The following is a 15,310-nucleotide window of genomic DNA, read 5'->3' on the forward strand; positions in this document are numbered from 1 at the left end:
TTTTCAAGCCGGTGGTGTCACTTCCTGGTAAGAGGAATTTGACTCCGGTGAATAAACGGTGCAAAGAAACCCTGTAAGTGCACAATATCAGAGTTAATGTCAAGACTGAGTATGTCTTTGTTTGGATACAGCGGAGCCCTGAGATAAAAAAAAAAAAAACGACCTCCAGTGAAGACGACTACAATTATATTGTTCTCCAGTTCAGTTGTATTTATTTAACAGCAATTCATCAGAACAGTAATCTCACGGCGAGCTTATATTGTAAGGTAAAACTCTTTAATTCCAGTAGCGACAGTGGTGAGGAAGAACTCGTTCTTTAACTGAAAAGACCTCTGACAGCAGCAGTCAGAGGTCACACATCATAAATGCTGCAGATGGTCACACAGTTGCTGTGAACATGTTGCAAAAATCTTATTAGACAAAGTCACTTGTGCAGCAGGCAGCAGCTGATGACGGATGTGTTTGTAGCAGCTGGACATCCAGTTCCTTTCAGGCTGAGCCCTCACGAGCAGCTCCCCGACAGTCAAAATGCCAAATGTCAAACCAAATGCTACACGTGTAAATGTGTAGTGACCCCAGATGGTGTAAATCTGCACATGAAGCGAGCCGCAAATCCACGCATTTCCCCTTTTTCTGTTTTCTTTCTGTCTGGTTTGACTGGACGGGTGGAGGCTCACTTGACTCCCACATAGCCCTTCCTGTCAAACATCAGAGCCCTATCCCGTCTTATGTTTATGAATAATCAACCAGCAGGAGGTTGATCAGGGCCCGATGCAGTCATCGTTGACATCATCGCTGTGCATCACACCATTACGATGGGGTGCTAATGCATCATCATCAGTTAGTGGAAGAGGGTGAAGCATCTTAGTGTCAATGATTCTGTGATTAAGACTTTTGTTTTTCACTTTTAGTTTAGTATATGAATATTGAAATGCTAGAAAGTGAGTGTGCAGCCACTAAATGTTGCTTAATTCCAAGGCAATGCCACAGATCTAGAGACGTTCATTCTCCATCCTGATGGCCTGAAGGTTTTTTCTGAGTCTCTGAGAGTTTAACCTCAAAGTTTAAGCTGTAATCTTGAATCAAAGAGATCTAAATAAAAAAAATTAGTCATCTACAGAAATGTAAACAGTATAGAGGGGGTTAAAAAGCACATCCTGCAGTTTAACAAGAAGTCAGACCACAAAAGAAAATGTTTAGGAAGTGAACTTTATTTAAATAAATAGCCACATAAATAAACAACTTTCTTCAACTAACATTTCTTCTCCTTCCTTCCTCCCTCCTTCTGTTCCTCTTTATAACCTCACACACACACACGCATGCATCCATACACACAAAGACGTGCTCATGCTCACACAGTCAAGTAACAAATCAGGAAAAAAAACATGAAATACTTCTTATCCAAAGTTTATCACAAGGGTAATTTTACAGGTTTGCATCGAAAGTCTTAGTGTTTCAAAAGATTTGTGATTTTTTTCCCATTGTGAGAAAAAAACGAAAGAAAAAAAATCAGCAATAAGAAATATGAGTAAAGTGCAAATCTCGCTTGTTTAGATAGCAAGTTCAAAGGTCAAAGAAAATATCAAAGGGGACGTCTGAGGAAATGTCCTGTAATGGAGCCATCGATCGTTTTTTCTTCAGTGTGGCGATCAGAGAGGAGGGGCTGGGGGTGGGGCAATCTGACTGCAGTTTGTTCAGGCAAAGGCACAGGTGTTGAAGTGAGTGCAATAAACCGAGGGGGGGAAAAAGTCAGGTGGGTCAATAGAATCAAAATTGCACGTTTTCGAAAAAAGAACCGGGCTCGAAAAGACACAGCTCTCACCTACAAGATGTTTCACAGACATGAGACAGCTAACTACATTCACATTAATACACATCTGTTACAGCTTTCAAACACCTTAACTCGACTGCCTGCACATTCAACTCAGCGCAGGACATCTGTGTCTATTTCAAGCTACTACTGAGCAATTGAAGAAAGTTCCACTTGCTGCACATTATGGTATTGCTATGTTCTGATTGTTTTCTTCTTCTTCTTTTTTCTTTCTTTGTCTTTTTTTTTTTTTTTTTTTAGAAAAGTACAAAACAAACACTACCATGGTCCTCATAGTAACAGCTAGAGATACCCACAATACACGTAGCATTAGGATTTGGTGGCAGCGGGAGTTTTTCTTTTCTTTTGTCTCACAGCAAAAGGCTAAGGAGATCGTGTGAAATTGGTTCGCTACACCACCACGCTACATCTTGGAGACAGCATTCAAAGAGGAAAGTCAGTAGTGTGTCTTTTGACAGATCCTCTATTTCTTGTGCTGTTGAGTCTTTGGTAAAACCCAAATTCTTCCTTTCGGATCTACAAGCATGCTGTGTGAATAAAAAAAGCAAAAAAACAACAAAAAAAACCAAAACAGCATTTTGAAATGCCTCGAGCCTCTTCTCTAAGTCACTACAGTATCATAAGAAGTACCTCAGCTAGCTAGCACGGCAAGATGAAACACACACACACACAAAAAAGAAAGACGAACACAAAACCTCAGGCAAGTACACGTGGAGTTTTTGACCATCCTATGTTAAGCCTCATTTCCATTGGTTTTTTTCATGTAAAATATTGCACTGTTCCCACAGTCTTTGTTCCGTACGAAAAACCCTCTTTCTCTGATATTCAACCTGCTCATTAGCGTTTAAAGGTTTTCCTTAACCTTTCCAAATTGTTGCCTGAGGAGGTAGTAATAGCATCTAAAAAGAAAGGTGCTTATCAGACAAAGGAGAGGGAGGGGTATGGATCCACACATGTAGGGTGCTACCAGGCTGACTGATGTACCTGCTGTGCTTTAACTCAACCAGCAAAACACCGCCTTCACTCAGTTTTGGCTGATGAGGGTGTAGCAGTCTTTTTGCAGCTTGAGGTAAAAGCAGCGTTTTGCGTCACTAAAATTAACAATCTTGCACAGAAAAAACAAACGGGGGAAAAAAAATATCACAGTTTCAGTAAAAATAAAAATCATCTCCTTCGGTGTACATTTGTAAGCTTAGGTTACTATACTGCGTGTTCACTGCACTGCTACAGAGAAATGTCTCTTCAGGAAGGTGAACAAAGTGGGGAGACTGAAAATAATATGAATTTTGGTCTTCTGTCCAGGCAAGTGAAAAACACTGAGAGCGCTTACACAAGTGGCAAAAAAAACAAACAGGAAAAAAATGGAAGAGTGAACTTTCCTGTTAAAAAAACAGATCAAAAGGTAAATCTAGACAGCATAAAAATGTGAGAGTGACTCAGCAACGTCAGCTATTCAAGTGAGTCCATCAGAGCCGAGGAGAGTCTATCAGTCTGTTATTGCTTCTCTGGCTGTTACAAATCGAACACTTCATCCAGAGTTTGGTTTATTGCTTAGTCTTTAGCTTATACGATTAGAAAAAAAACATACAAACAGCGAACACGTGTGCAGACACATTCTCACGTGTACCTCATAAAGACAAATTCGTCACTTGCGTCTGCTTTTTTTGTTGTTCTTCACTTCTGCTCTCTTTTCTTCTGCGCTCAGCATCAAGTCTTTTTTGGCTCTTCCACCAAGAGAACATTCGCCGGTCTCGCTTGGCCGATGATTTACTTCACCATCACACAGCTGCTGAGCTGCTGCTGCTGCTGCTGTCCAGACATACCCAGCTCCTGCATGTCGGGGTCTGTGCCGGAGACCAAGCCCATCCTCCACATGGCTGACTTGGACAGGATGGGGAAATTGCCTTGTGCTGCAGACTGTTGACGGAGGCCAGTGTGGTGGTTAGGGTGGGGTTGCTGGCTGATGTGTAGACGTGCCTCGAGAAGGTAGGCAGCAGAGGCCACGGGGGACAGAGAAGAGGAGTAGCAGGGTGAGGATGAGCAGCCCGTGGCGGAGGTCTCGAGGGTCTGTTGCCAGGAACCCTGCTGCAGACCCACTGAAGCCTGCTGAGCAGGGAGGATGGGTTGAACAGGGTTGTCAAACATGGAGGAGGAAGCAAACACGGTAGTAGGCGGAGGAGATGGTGACTGTTGGTGTGCCAAGAAGAGCAGGGGCTTCTGTTGAGGTCCTGTCTGAGGGGCTTGGACCTGAGGCTGTGGTTGGTGCTTAATCTGCAGCATTCTGGGAAATGAGATGAGATTTGTTATCAACAGCTCGACTTTGGGGGTTCGATTGTTTGTAGTTTATGAAATTAACAATCCCATAATGCTTTGTGCTCCTGCAATAATGTGACTCACCTTTGCTGGTGCAGCACCTCCTCCAGCATGCTGCGGTGCTCAGAGAGAGCTGGACCCAGTGACCCCCGGCTACCGCGGTTACAGGAGGGTGATGGGGCAGCCTGCCTTGTCAGACCCTTGATCTTATTCAATCCCAGAAGTCCTTTAGTGCGCGTGTTTTTCCTCAGCTGCTGGCGGAAAGCTTTGAGGCCTGCGTGAAGACATGGGAAACTGTTATGCAATGCAGCGTTGATCCTACTACATGGTACGTGTGAGAAAACCTGAATACCAGCTTAGGCAGGTGGCATATAGGAAATGATTTCAGGATCATGTGTGTGTACCTTGTGTGAGGGAGGTGTCAGAGGCTCTGCGACCCTCCTGGAAGCTGGCAGGGGGCAGGCTGCCCTGGGCCTGGGGCAGGAGGTGGGAAGAGAGAGCCAGGGGAGCTCCAGCAGACAGCAGAGCTCCTCCCTCAGCCCCCGAGGCCCGAAGTGTTGCCACCCCACCTACAGCAGCTTGCAAAGTGGGGGCAGGACTGGAAGAAGACTTCAGGCAGCTGTCAGAGGAGGCACCGTCTGAGGGGCTGACCACGATACCTAAAGAAACAGGAGAGGTCAAGACTCTGCATCGCTACAAGAATGAATAACGTGCGTGCGCATGTATATTATACTAACATGGAGGGTTGCACTGGTGGAAACGGGCGGAGACCTCAGCCAGAGTGTGTCTGCGAGAGGTGGTGGTTGGAGGGAGCAGGGGCCCGAGAGTTTGCGTCGCCTCCTCCTCCTCCAGGTCTCTGGGTCGCACCTCTTCGCTGATGCTTGTCTCCAGCAGGCTGTTGGGTGAAATGGAGCGGTTCCAGAGCAATCTGTTCAGACTGGCCTCCACTGGAAACACTACACGCTGAAAAGGAAGGAGGTCGACTGTTAGCCACTGACTGTTAGCAGGGCAGGGTGCAGCTTTTGCATTTGGTATATTAGTATAGATGCAAGAGAGCGTGCTATTCAAGAAATCTACCTGAAACAATCCAGCTTGGTCACACTCCACCTCTGAGTACACAGGGGGGGTGTTTTTGGTTGGAAGTGAAAACGCTGTTGTTCTAAAACTCTCAGTGGACTCCATGATCACCTAGAAGGAAGCAGAAAGCACAGAGATTATTAAACTTCATGCAAATAAGAATGGAGATTGATAGTCAGAGCCAGCTACATGCAGCTATCGTGCTGACCTCTGGGCTTGTGGAGTCAGAGGTGCTCCTTGGTCTCTGGCTCCATGTTCCACACTGGCGGCTCAGCTGCTGTGCACGATGCTCCCGCACTCGCTCCAGCAGCAGGTAGTAGATGGCAGAGAAGTGGTTGTAGCTGCTGCTCTGCAGAGACTGAAGATAAGGTCAGAAGATTAGTCATTTTGCCATTTTGTTTACTTTCTGTGGCTTGTAATGACAGTTTATAACCAGTGCTCTCTCTTTATAGCTTTCTTTAGCACCTCTTTAAAACTTTTAAGAGAAAGACAAATATAGCTGTATATATCTGCATTTATATATTTGGAGATGACAGAGTGCGAAATCTATATTTAAATACAGAATAAGGTCTTTGAAGGAATACAATGTAGGTTCAACTTAAGAGAGAATGAAAACTGCAGCCTACCCGCTGCTGTAAACCCATAAACTGTGTATTTTTACTGTGACTGCAACACTTTCATAAAACCACTAAACACATATTGATTCTTGTTCAGTCACCTCGATAGTCCTCTGACGGTCGATGCCCAGTGTGTTCATGATGCCCAGCACGGGTTCGCTGTAGTCGCCCAGGTTGGAATTGTACTCCGTGAGAGGATGGCTGAGGATCTGGTGGGCAGCTGACGGATCCGCCATCATCCAGCGGTGTTGCTTGATCTGAGCAATGCTGATCCTTTTGGCTGGATCCACCACCAGCATTTTACGGATCAGATTCTCACAGTCTAAAGGACGCAAACAGTGAATGAGTCTCTGTATGTAGTTTACACCGTTTTAGTAATTTGCGGTAATTGTTGTTGGGATAATTTATACCTTGTGACATAAAGAAAGGGATTCTGAATCGTCCCTCGGTGACTCTCTGCCGGAGCGCGGGAAGGCTGGCTCCGTCGAACGGAAGAGAGCCGCAGACGAGGACATAAAGCACGACGCCGAGACTCTGCGAAGCAAAGAGCAAAAAGGAGAATGTAATCACGATTATGTAAATGTCATCGCTTCCTCTGTCAGTAATGCCGTATTACATTCCCGGAGCTTACCCAAATGTCCAGCTGAGGCCCTTCATACTCCTTCCCTTCAAACACTTCAGGGGCAGCATAAGGCGGGCTGCCACACCACGTAGACAGAGGCTCCCCTGCATTGTAGAAGTTTCCAAATCCAAAGTCTGCACACAGACACAAGTGTACAACACTTTTTTTTAATCAAACTTGTTTGCTTTCCATTCCAGCTTGAAGCGCTGCAGGCCCTATGGTGCAGATTTATTACTGTTCATGGTGTGTTATGTAATTTATCATCATGAGATATTCATCAACACTTCAAAGTAAGCTTGGGTTAACATATCTTCTCATACAAAAGACTGACTGTTTTCCTGTTTCTGATAATTTGGCTCTACAGTTTCTTCATGTAAAAGCGTGTGATTGTGTGCTGAGTTCATTTCCTCTGGTTGGTGCTTGTCTTAGTAAAATGAGTGAATAATTAACATTTAATTAGCACATAGATGGCACAACAATGATTTGATTAGAATCCCAGAGCACCAAATATGTTCTTCAGGCGTAAACTGAACAGAATACAGAAACAGCAAGTAGGTACAGAAGGACGTTGTTGCATTAAAAACCATTAACACTCTACATCTCATCACCTTCCCGCCAGCCAGCACTGAGAATATGATCGACCTACCGGCCAGTTTGATATTCATGTTGGCATCCAGCAACAGGTTCTCAGTTTTTAGGTCACGGTGAACGATGTGGTGCCGATGGCAGTAGTCCACCGCGGCGAGGATCTGCCAGAACTTCTTTCGTGCTTCATCTTCACTCAAGCGGCCATTTGAGGTTAGGTGGTCTGCAGGGAGAGAGGATCCAGACTATCAGGATCAGACTCTTAGGAGGGTCTATTATGAGGTTACTTCCTTTTTCCATGCTTTTATTTTGCCAGTGGCCTTTTAATTGTCATGGAGAGTTAAAATTAACCTCTGTGTTTCTGGGTGTGCTATGTACCTTTGTGAATGCAAATGAAAAGGCTTAAGGCTTCACTCACCAAACATCTCTCCATTCTTTGCATACTCTGTCACAATATACAGCATGTCTTTGGTCTCCATGACCTAAGAGAGAAAAAGAGAAAAAAACAATGAGTGTAAACCAACTGTGTCATGGATAACCATATTTAAAAGTTCAAGTCGTTCCCAGTGTTTCATTGTAGCACGCCCCAGCATTTATAACCACCACATTCCTCATTTGCAATTGTCTCCATACACACATAAAATTTAAAAAAACACCAACACCCTGTTTTCCATTATATGCCCTGTTGCATAAGTAAACCGTCAGTGACTTCCTGTGCGCATTTTCTTCATGTCTTAAAACCCGTTTACACACGTCAATACAGACCCAAAAAGGAATGCGTAACATTCAGACTCAAACCAGCTGATCAAATGCTTGGGAATGTTTTTCTTGAGGCTGATACCAGCTGGCAGCGGATGCTAGTGTTGAATTTCAAGCTTCCCCCTATCTCTTTATATCTATGAAAACAGAGCGAGGCACATTCACATGGGCTGTTCACATGGTGTATCAGAAACACTCAAAGTGCAATCACTCAGAGCTCAACGCACTTTGTGAGACGGAAAGACGTAATTCCCGGTTCTTTCCTGGAGCTCACACAAGGCCTCCGTTTCCCATGAGAGCCCTCAGGGACAGAGCAGTTGAGCTAAAAAGGTTGCACAACAAAGCAATTATCGTCAGATGACAAAGCCCTGTCTGGATAAAGCTGCTGGCCAACTCCTAAATTGAATGTCACCAAATTCCAGTGAATGGCGGAGCTTAATTCTTTTCAGCCACCGGGCCCTTTAGAAAACCAGACAACGGTGATTCAATACACCGAGGTCCCCAAGCGGGCACAAGTCTTTATCTGCGAGATAGGGCAGCTCCCTGTCACCTTGAGGTGCAGCTGACGTCACTGTTGCGAAGAACACCCAAGGCGCGTCAAGGGCCCCCAGTCACCCCCGAATAAAGATAAAACCTTTAACATCCATGTTGGACTCCTCATTTTCCATAAGGTCAATTTAAGGTTGCTAAAAGCTGCATAATGGGAGCATAAAATTTAAAAAAAGAAAAAATCCATGAGATTTCAGGGGAATTTAAAGCGATAAGACGGGCGGTTTATGCAAACAAACAATGAGGGGGAGAGAGACTTCAATGACCTTTCAGTTTAGAGGAATTGTTTTGGTTCCCGTGAGACAAAAAAAAAGTGGAAGCAGCAGCTGATTTATCGTGAGGTCTCCCAAAAAACTGCAGGGTTACTAGAGGATGTAATCTACAGATCACAAGATGGTCTTATGTCAGTACCCTCCCTTTGTGCAGGAAGGAGAAAGAGGAGGTGACGAGGGTTGCTAACAACCATCTGACTAACATCACCTTGAACAACCCAAGGCCAGGAAGAAATTAACAAGGGACAGAGGACAGACAGCACAGCAGTGATACAACACCACAAACCTACAGATTATCATCTCGCTCTAACACAAAACAAAGACTGTCAGATGAAAAATGGTCTTTTAAATAAAATAGTTTTTTTTATTATAATTCTATCTTTTAAATTAATGAATTCCATCTCATGTTTTTCCACATAATCTAACAGAAGTGTTAGGCTTCTTTCATGGTTAATCTGTCTTTACACTCACTTGACGCATCTGAATAATGTATAAAGCCTGAATGAATGCCTTTAAACTATTTTGCATATCGTCAGAAGAGACGATCATGTACTGGGGATTTCAATTTCTATTTTATTTGTGCTTACACGTCTTAAGCGATGCATTTTTCTGTCTGCATTATGGTTAATTTGTTGAGTGGTTGGATGTTTCTTTTTCTTTTTAACATATGAAAAATTATGATATCCTCTTTAAATTATTTGTACCATCAGTGTGAAGCATTAAAAATGTCTGTGTGGTCTTGTGAGATGAATAGAAGGAGGTTTCTAAATTAAAAAAAAAAATACTTCCATTAATACTTTTATTTAAAAAAAATAGTGGACATCTATGATGTTCGATTTCTTTATTACGTTTTTTCTCTTATAGAAATTCCTAGGAATAATATTATCCCCTTGATTCTGCAGTCTAGACATGATTTCATGGTAAGAGCTGCTCAGCCGTTTAAAACCAGATATGAACTAATGCTGAAAAGTAGCAAACAACAGAGAACAAAGCAAAAGGCAGAAAAAATCCAGAATGAAAAAAAAAAGAGAAAGGGCACTGTGTGTCTGTTTGCATGGGTGTGTGTTTGTGTGTTTGTTGCCAGACGCGTGCCGCGGTGCTTGCGAGGTCAGCTGAGGGGGGAAAAGCGGATTCTTTCGACTAAGTCTTCAATTTGATTAGCAGTAAAGCAGCGCTTTGCTGTGGGGTAGCCTTCACGTGACATGCACACACATTGCAGTGGTTTAAACAGGTTCTAATTAGGCTTAAAGTCCAGACCTGTGGATGTTTTGGTAATTAGTCGCCTGCCTGCTCTGTTTCCCATATCTCTGCCATCACCTCTTCCTTCAAACAACTGAAGAAATCTTAGAAATGCAATGCTCTTAGCAGCGGCTGGTACCGATGACTGTTCTCTCTCTAACAAGCACACATACGCATACAGGGAGGTCAAAGGGGATTGCACTAATGCTGTTCTGCAGTACTTATGACTCAGTATACTCTGAGAATCGGCAAGCTGGTTAAAACCAGGCAACAAATGGTCCTTAAAGGCAGTGCTCTGCAGCGCACCAGTGCTGTTTAAGGGAAAATATTTTTTTCCTCAATTTGCAAAGGCTTCATTCCACGCCAGAACATTTTACTCAAATGCTCATGCATGCATTTAGACCAGCTCCCTGCAGACCAGCATACAGTCCAGCTACGTGAGGGCGTAACACAGGTTGAATTACACACGCAGCATTCTGCACTGCACACAGCGACATTTCAGAGAGCAGAGAGAGGTTAGCCACAATACACACCTGGTAGAGCTTGATGATATGAGGGTGGTTCAACAGCTTCATTATCTGCACTTCTCTGTAGATCTTTTCCAGGTTGGAAGGATTCAACCTGGTTTTATCGATGATCTTGATTGCCACCTTAAAAATGGGGGGACAATCGTGGTTAAAAATTGCAAATTTCAAAAGAAAGGCCAGAAAAAAAGCTGCAAGTACAGATTAATAATATTAACAATGATATTAAAGCAGCTGACCTGTGTTTTAGTGACTTTGTGCCTGGCCAGTTTCACCACTGCAAAGTTCCCTTTCCCCAGGGTCCGGATGATTTCATAGAAGCCGACCTGCAGCGGCCTCCCCTGGGCAGGACTCGACTGAGCTCCCCGGTTGGTTTCTGTCATGATTACCATGGCGTACCAACAGACTGGGGTTACAGCACTGTGATAAACGAAGGCTGGTACCTGCAGAGACAGCGGTGCACATTACTCATTTTATTGCATTTGTGTAAAAATTCACTTGCTAGAAGCTTTTGTTCCGCGTGTAACGAGCATTTGGTCCTGACAGTGTGAAAACACAGACGAAATAAAATTATTATATGATCACTTTATCGAAACATTGTTGGTGTAATAAACGAGTTAAGCTGGAAATATGACTAAAATCTCGTTACAGGTGTACAAATACGTGCAATATATATAAACAAGCCCGCTGATATTCATTCATTGAGTACAAAGAGATCTACACAAATAGGTTTCACTAGCCTATAAGAAAAAGCGACACTTTCACGACTATTAAGAAAAAGAGGCTGAATAATATGTAAAAAAAAAAAAAAAATAGTATATATATACACGTAGAAAACTAAAAAGAGAGAGAGAGACAGAGAGAAAGAGACTTTGGCTGATTTGTAAAATTACCAGTTTTCCTACTAAGTGACTATGAGCCAGTAAAATGTGAGTTATCGAGAGTAATTCTTACCTTACAACGATATAAACCACCTTCTCTCACACTTCAGGCAGCTCTCGGACGAAACGTCAACCATTCCACAAACAGAGCTCCGGATAAACAACAAGACAAAAAGGAAAAACTGCGGGCAACACGCGCGGGGTAACTTTTTGCTTTGACTTTCTACAACAAGTCTTGAGGCCGGGACCAGGCTGCGGCCGGTGTGTGTGCCTGTAAGCTCCGCCGGAATGCAGAGCTGAGGGCTTCGGCACTCACAGGGGGAACTCCTCCTCCTCCTCCTCCCTCCTCTCCTCGCCACCATAACAAATTGATACCCACCTTATTAACGTCACACCCGCGTCAGAGCTTCGAGCTGGGTGCAAGGCAAGGCCGGACCCGAGCGCAAGGAAAGGGTTGCTGGGCAACTGCGCGGCTCGGGCGCACGGTGACGCGAGTGCTGATGGAGGGGTTGCTTGGAGATGGGGACGGTGACGTCAGTCGTAAAGATGTGTCACCACGTGATGTTCCCCTCTGCCGGGCGCGTAGCTCGCGGGCTCTCTCCACAGAGCGGCTGCGCGCGCGGCTCCGACAGGAACAGAAACAGAAAGCAACTGGTGTTCGTCAGCCGCGCGGTCTCTGCTGCTCACGGAGCACTTTAGACTCTGCTGGGCTCGGAAAATACAAACACAGAGCCAATAAGTGCGCAATTACAGTAATTACTGTAAATTAAAATAACGCAAAACAACGCATTCAGACTTTGAATGCGTTATTTTAATTTACAGTAATTACTGTAAGCCGATTAGGTTGAATTTATATATATATATATATATATATATATATATATATATATATATATATATATTAAACCATAACATAGTAAAGTACATTTAATAAGTAAAGTCAGTTATAATAAAAACCTTTGCTCAACACGTTGACCATTTGACTTAGCAGGTTAAGGAAATTTAATCGAATTTAAATACAATTTAGAAATAGTTTGATCCAGAGGTGATGGATCATTACATGTGGCATGATCCACATAAAATATTGATAAACCATTAGTAAAATGGTAATGGGTTCTGAAAGGTTGTAATTATTCATTTGCTATGAATCAAATTATGTAAGCTACAAGTAAAGCTTTTTTTGTTTGCTTTTTCTTTCTTTATGAACTTGTGGGTGGCCGATAGGAACGCCACGCTGGATCTCGGTGTAAGCTAAGCCCCCCCAACCCCCATTTATTCTGCTTCTGGATTGTTTGTGAAACATCGCCTTTCCCTGGAAATGATGGACACAGACCAGTGGATGTGTGCTGCCGAGTTTCATCAATCAGAGCAGCTGTGTGTGTCTTCCTTTCCTTTTCCCTTTGAGCTGCAGCTTAAAGCTTACTGGGGGATTTTCCTGCAGACGTGCAATTTTGCCAGTCAACATGGGGGGAAAAGAAGCTGAGGTCATTAGTATAAATCCAGGTTAAGGCTGAAGTCATTAGTATAAATCCAGGTTACATCCAATGCAAGTTAAAGATGTTGTGGTTGAGTGTGTTTCTGCTGTTGCTATGCAAAGTACTCCTGATTACCAAGCAGTCAAACTGAGAACATATACAAGATGATGGCCAAAGACAAAGTTAGAAAAAGAGTGGCAGAACTTAAACAGAAAGAGAAACCTGCAGAGTCTATGCTATATTGATGGACATGTAACGCCGCACAGTATGCTCAGAATAAAAGCCGGTGTAAAATACCAAATATTGCATTCAGTAGAGGTGTAGACTCTTCGCTCACGCAATCTGAAATGTTAAAGGAATGCAAATCACATGCAAAATGTCCCAACTGAAAGGTCACACAATATTTTGATGCACACTTGCAACAAAACCACACAGCCCACTCTGCTTCTCATCACGCCAGTTTCATAACCAAATGTCTACCTGATGTTATTTGAATGTGCGCCTCACTTGCATGTTGCAGTTGTTGTATTTCCTGAGTGTGTGCAAAGCAGGCAGGCACAGTTATATAAACTGTGTCGTGCTGGTGCCAGAGCTCCCTTGTCTGAGCGCATCCTGATGTTTCACATGAAATATTTGGATTTAATACGCGTACAACGATGGCCACTTGACAGTATATTAAATTCACCTTTTTATTTGTCGAGATTCTGGGCTCCCACAAGTCACAACGTCAGGAGAGGTTTGACCTTATAAGAGTGATGAGATTGGCATTTGAATCAAAAGGTCTAATTTAGATCAATTCAGATCAAGTTAACTTTATCTTGCTGTTCAGACTGGCTAAAAAAAAAGGGTGTCAAAACAGAAATAAAGCTGCACCTGACACATTGTGCATGTACCTTAACTGTCATTGTAAAACCTAACAACTTTTTACTAATTTCCCACTTATTTGTAGAGTCAAGGCGCAATGGGTTCATCCATATGCATATAACTTTAGTGACTTTAAAGGAGAATAATTATGCATGCATTCATAGAAGAAACAGCATCGCAGAAGTAAGGTAAATGTGCATATATATTTACATGCTAATGATGGAAATCATTGTGTGAGTGTTCCTCCTATATGCTGCTATAAGCGTAAGTGAGGCCCTTTATTTGCTGCCACTTCCACTGGCACGTTCTCAAAGAGAAACAACTTCCCTTTCTGGAAATGACGTGAGTGGGATCCCTTTTGCACGCGTGAGGCTCGTTTTTTGTCTTTCACACACACAAATACACACACACAAACACACACACAGACACTGCAAAGTTTCTCATGATCTGAGTTGTCACAGTCCACATGCTGTTTTTTCATCAGTGTGGCTTTGTGCTTGCGTGTGAGTGTTTATCGTGTCAACATTGATGCTGTTAAGGTTGAGGTATTTCCTGTGTGTGCACAACAGAATATGTTTTAATTCCTGCTATCAGTCGTTTGCAAAATATCAGCAAAGGACGCATACATGTTTGGCTGACTAATGATTTTCTTTTATCTTACTGATATCAGTTCTTTATCTCAGTGATATCTGTTATTGTTAAATACTGAAACAGGTGACTAATCAGGCACATTACACTGCATGGTGTGCTGCTGCAAAGATGAGGAGCCACAAATTTAGTTGGGTGGTTTCTCATGTGCTCCTGTTGACCTTTAATCAAAGGTGGGCACGCAAAGGTCAAGGTGAAGGGATATTTCACTTGCTTTTAGCACTTATTTCAATATTGCGGACTGATGGTAAACAGGGGGTGTATGACAGGAAGTCATGAGTCATAGCTTCAAACCCGTGGATTTTCTCTTCTACAGCATGCTGAGTTATTTAGGTTGCACCCTCTCACTAAGTGCTCTCTAGATTACCGGAAAAATGTGAATAACAGCAGGAATGTGAACTTCAAAGAAGGTAAAAGATGTGATTCCCTCAAAGTGAAGATCAAAAATTTGATTGTCGTGCCATCACGTCTAGCTAAATTTAATAACGTTGACGTGTCCCGGATGCTGTCTTCAAATAAAACATATCAAGGTCCAGCGTGGTCTTCAAAGTCAGGATCACAAGACAGCAGAAAATCCTCTGATAGCGAGGTGTGTGTCTACATTATAAGATTAAGCCCAATGCTGGGGGAGAAAACAAACCACACATATTTCAGGATGATTAAATATGAACACAGGCCACAGGTACTACTTTTTTCAAACCTTCAACATCCAGTGAACATCTCGCTGTGAAATCACTGCTTTCTTTTTCTAAAAGTTTTACTATGGGGTATACTGTCCCCTTAAAGACCTCTCACCACACACCACAGAGACTTCAGTGTGACACATCACAGCTAACTGTAACACGGTGCTCACATGTGTTTTGAACCTCACATTGCCCAACTAAACAGTTATCCCGGCTCTTTCTGAATTTTAAATGATTTCCCAGGTTTGCTTTCTAGGCTGGAAGCCTGGGTCTAAAACAGCGTAAGTGTAAAAACAGAAGAAAATACTCACAATTCTACAGGGAAGCAATCAATTGATAGCAAAAGCTAATTTAGAACAAGGTTGTTTTTT

General features: G+C 43.1%; 1 protein-coding gene across 2 annotated transcripts; it reads right to left on the reverse strand.

Annotated features, from left to right (window-relative positions):
* Positions 1-1,193: 1,193 nt before the first annotated feature.
* sik1 (salt-inducible kinase 1) lies at positions 1,194-11,690 on the reverse strand. Of its 2 annotated transcripts, XM_087853067.1 has the most exons (14): positions 11,343-11,689; positions 10,628-10,831; positions 10,398-10,514; positions 7,464-7,527; positions 7,107-7,268; positions 6,470-6,594; positions 6,249-6,372; positions 5,940-6,160; positions 5,430-5,579; positions 5,222-5,332; positions 4,882-5,107; positions 4,549-4,803; positions 4,229-4,418; positions 1,194-4,112 (listed from the first exon to the last, which is right to left on the reverse strand). In XM_087853067.1, the coding sequence occupies exons 2-14, from the start codon at positions 10,778-10,780 to the stop codon at positions 3,599-3,601; spliced, it is 2,412 nt and encodes an 803-aa protein (XP_087709193.1). In that variant the 5' UTR covers positions 10,781-10,831; positions 11,343-11,689; the 3' UTR covers positions 1,194-3,598. The 2 variants fall into 2 exon arrangements, with proteins under 2 accessions (XP_087709193.1, XP_087709194.1); XM_087853068.1 differs by having other exon boundaries at positions 10,628-11,690.
* Positions 11,691-15,310: the final 3,620 nt, after the last annotated feature.

This window comes from Neolamprologus brichardi, chromosome 16 (genome assembly GCF_056152115.1).
Source record: "Neolamprologus brichardi isolate AB-2024 chromosome 16, ASM5615211v1, whole genome shotgun sequence".
Classification (NCBI taxonomy): domain Eukaryota; kingdom Metazoa; phylum Chordata; class Actinopteri; order Cichliformes; family Cichlidae; genus Neolamprologus; species Neolamprologus brichardi.

What these genes read in the sequence shown, in the direction of transcription:
- sik1 (XM_087853068.1), bottom strand. Translation starts at nt 10,780, where the DNA reads ATGGTAATCATGACAGAAACCAACCGGGGAGCTCAGTCGAGTCCTGCC. An exon ending in AAAGAATGGAGAGATGTTTG is followed by an intron (nt 7,269 to 7,463) that starts GTGAGTGAAGCC and finishes CTCTCCCTGCAG; the next exon opens with ACCACCTAACCTCAAATGGC. An exon ending in GGCCTCAGCTGGACATTTGG is followed by an intron (nt 6,373 to 6,469) that starts GTAAGCTCCGGG and finishes TTTGCTTCGCAG; the next exon opens with AGTCTCGGCGTCGTGCTTTA.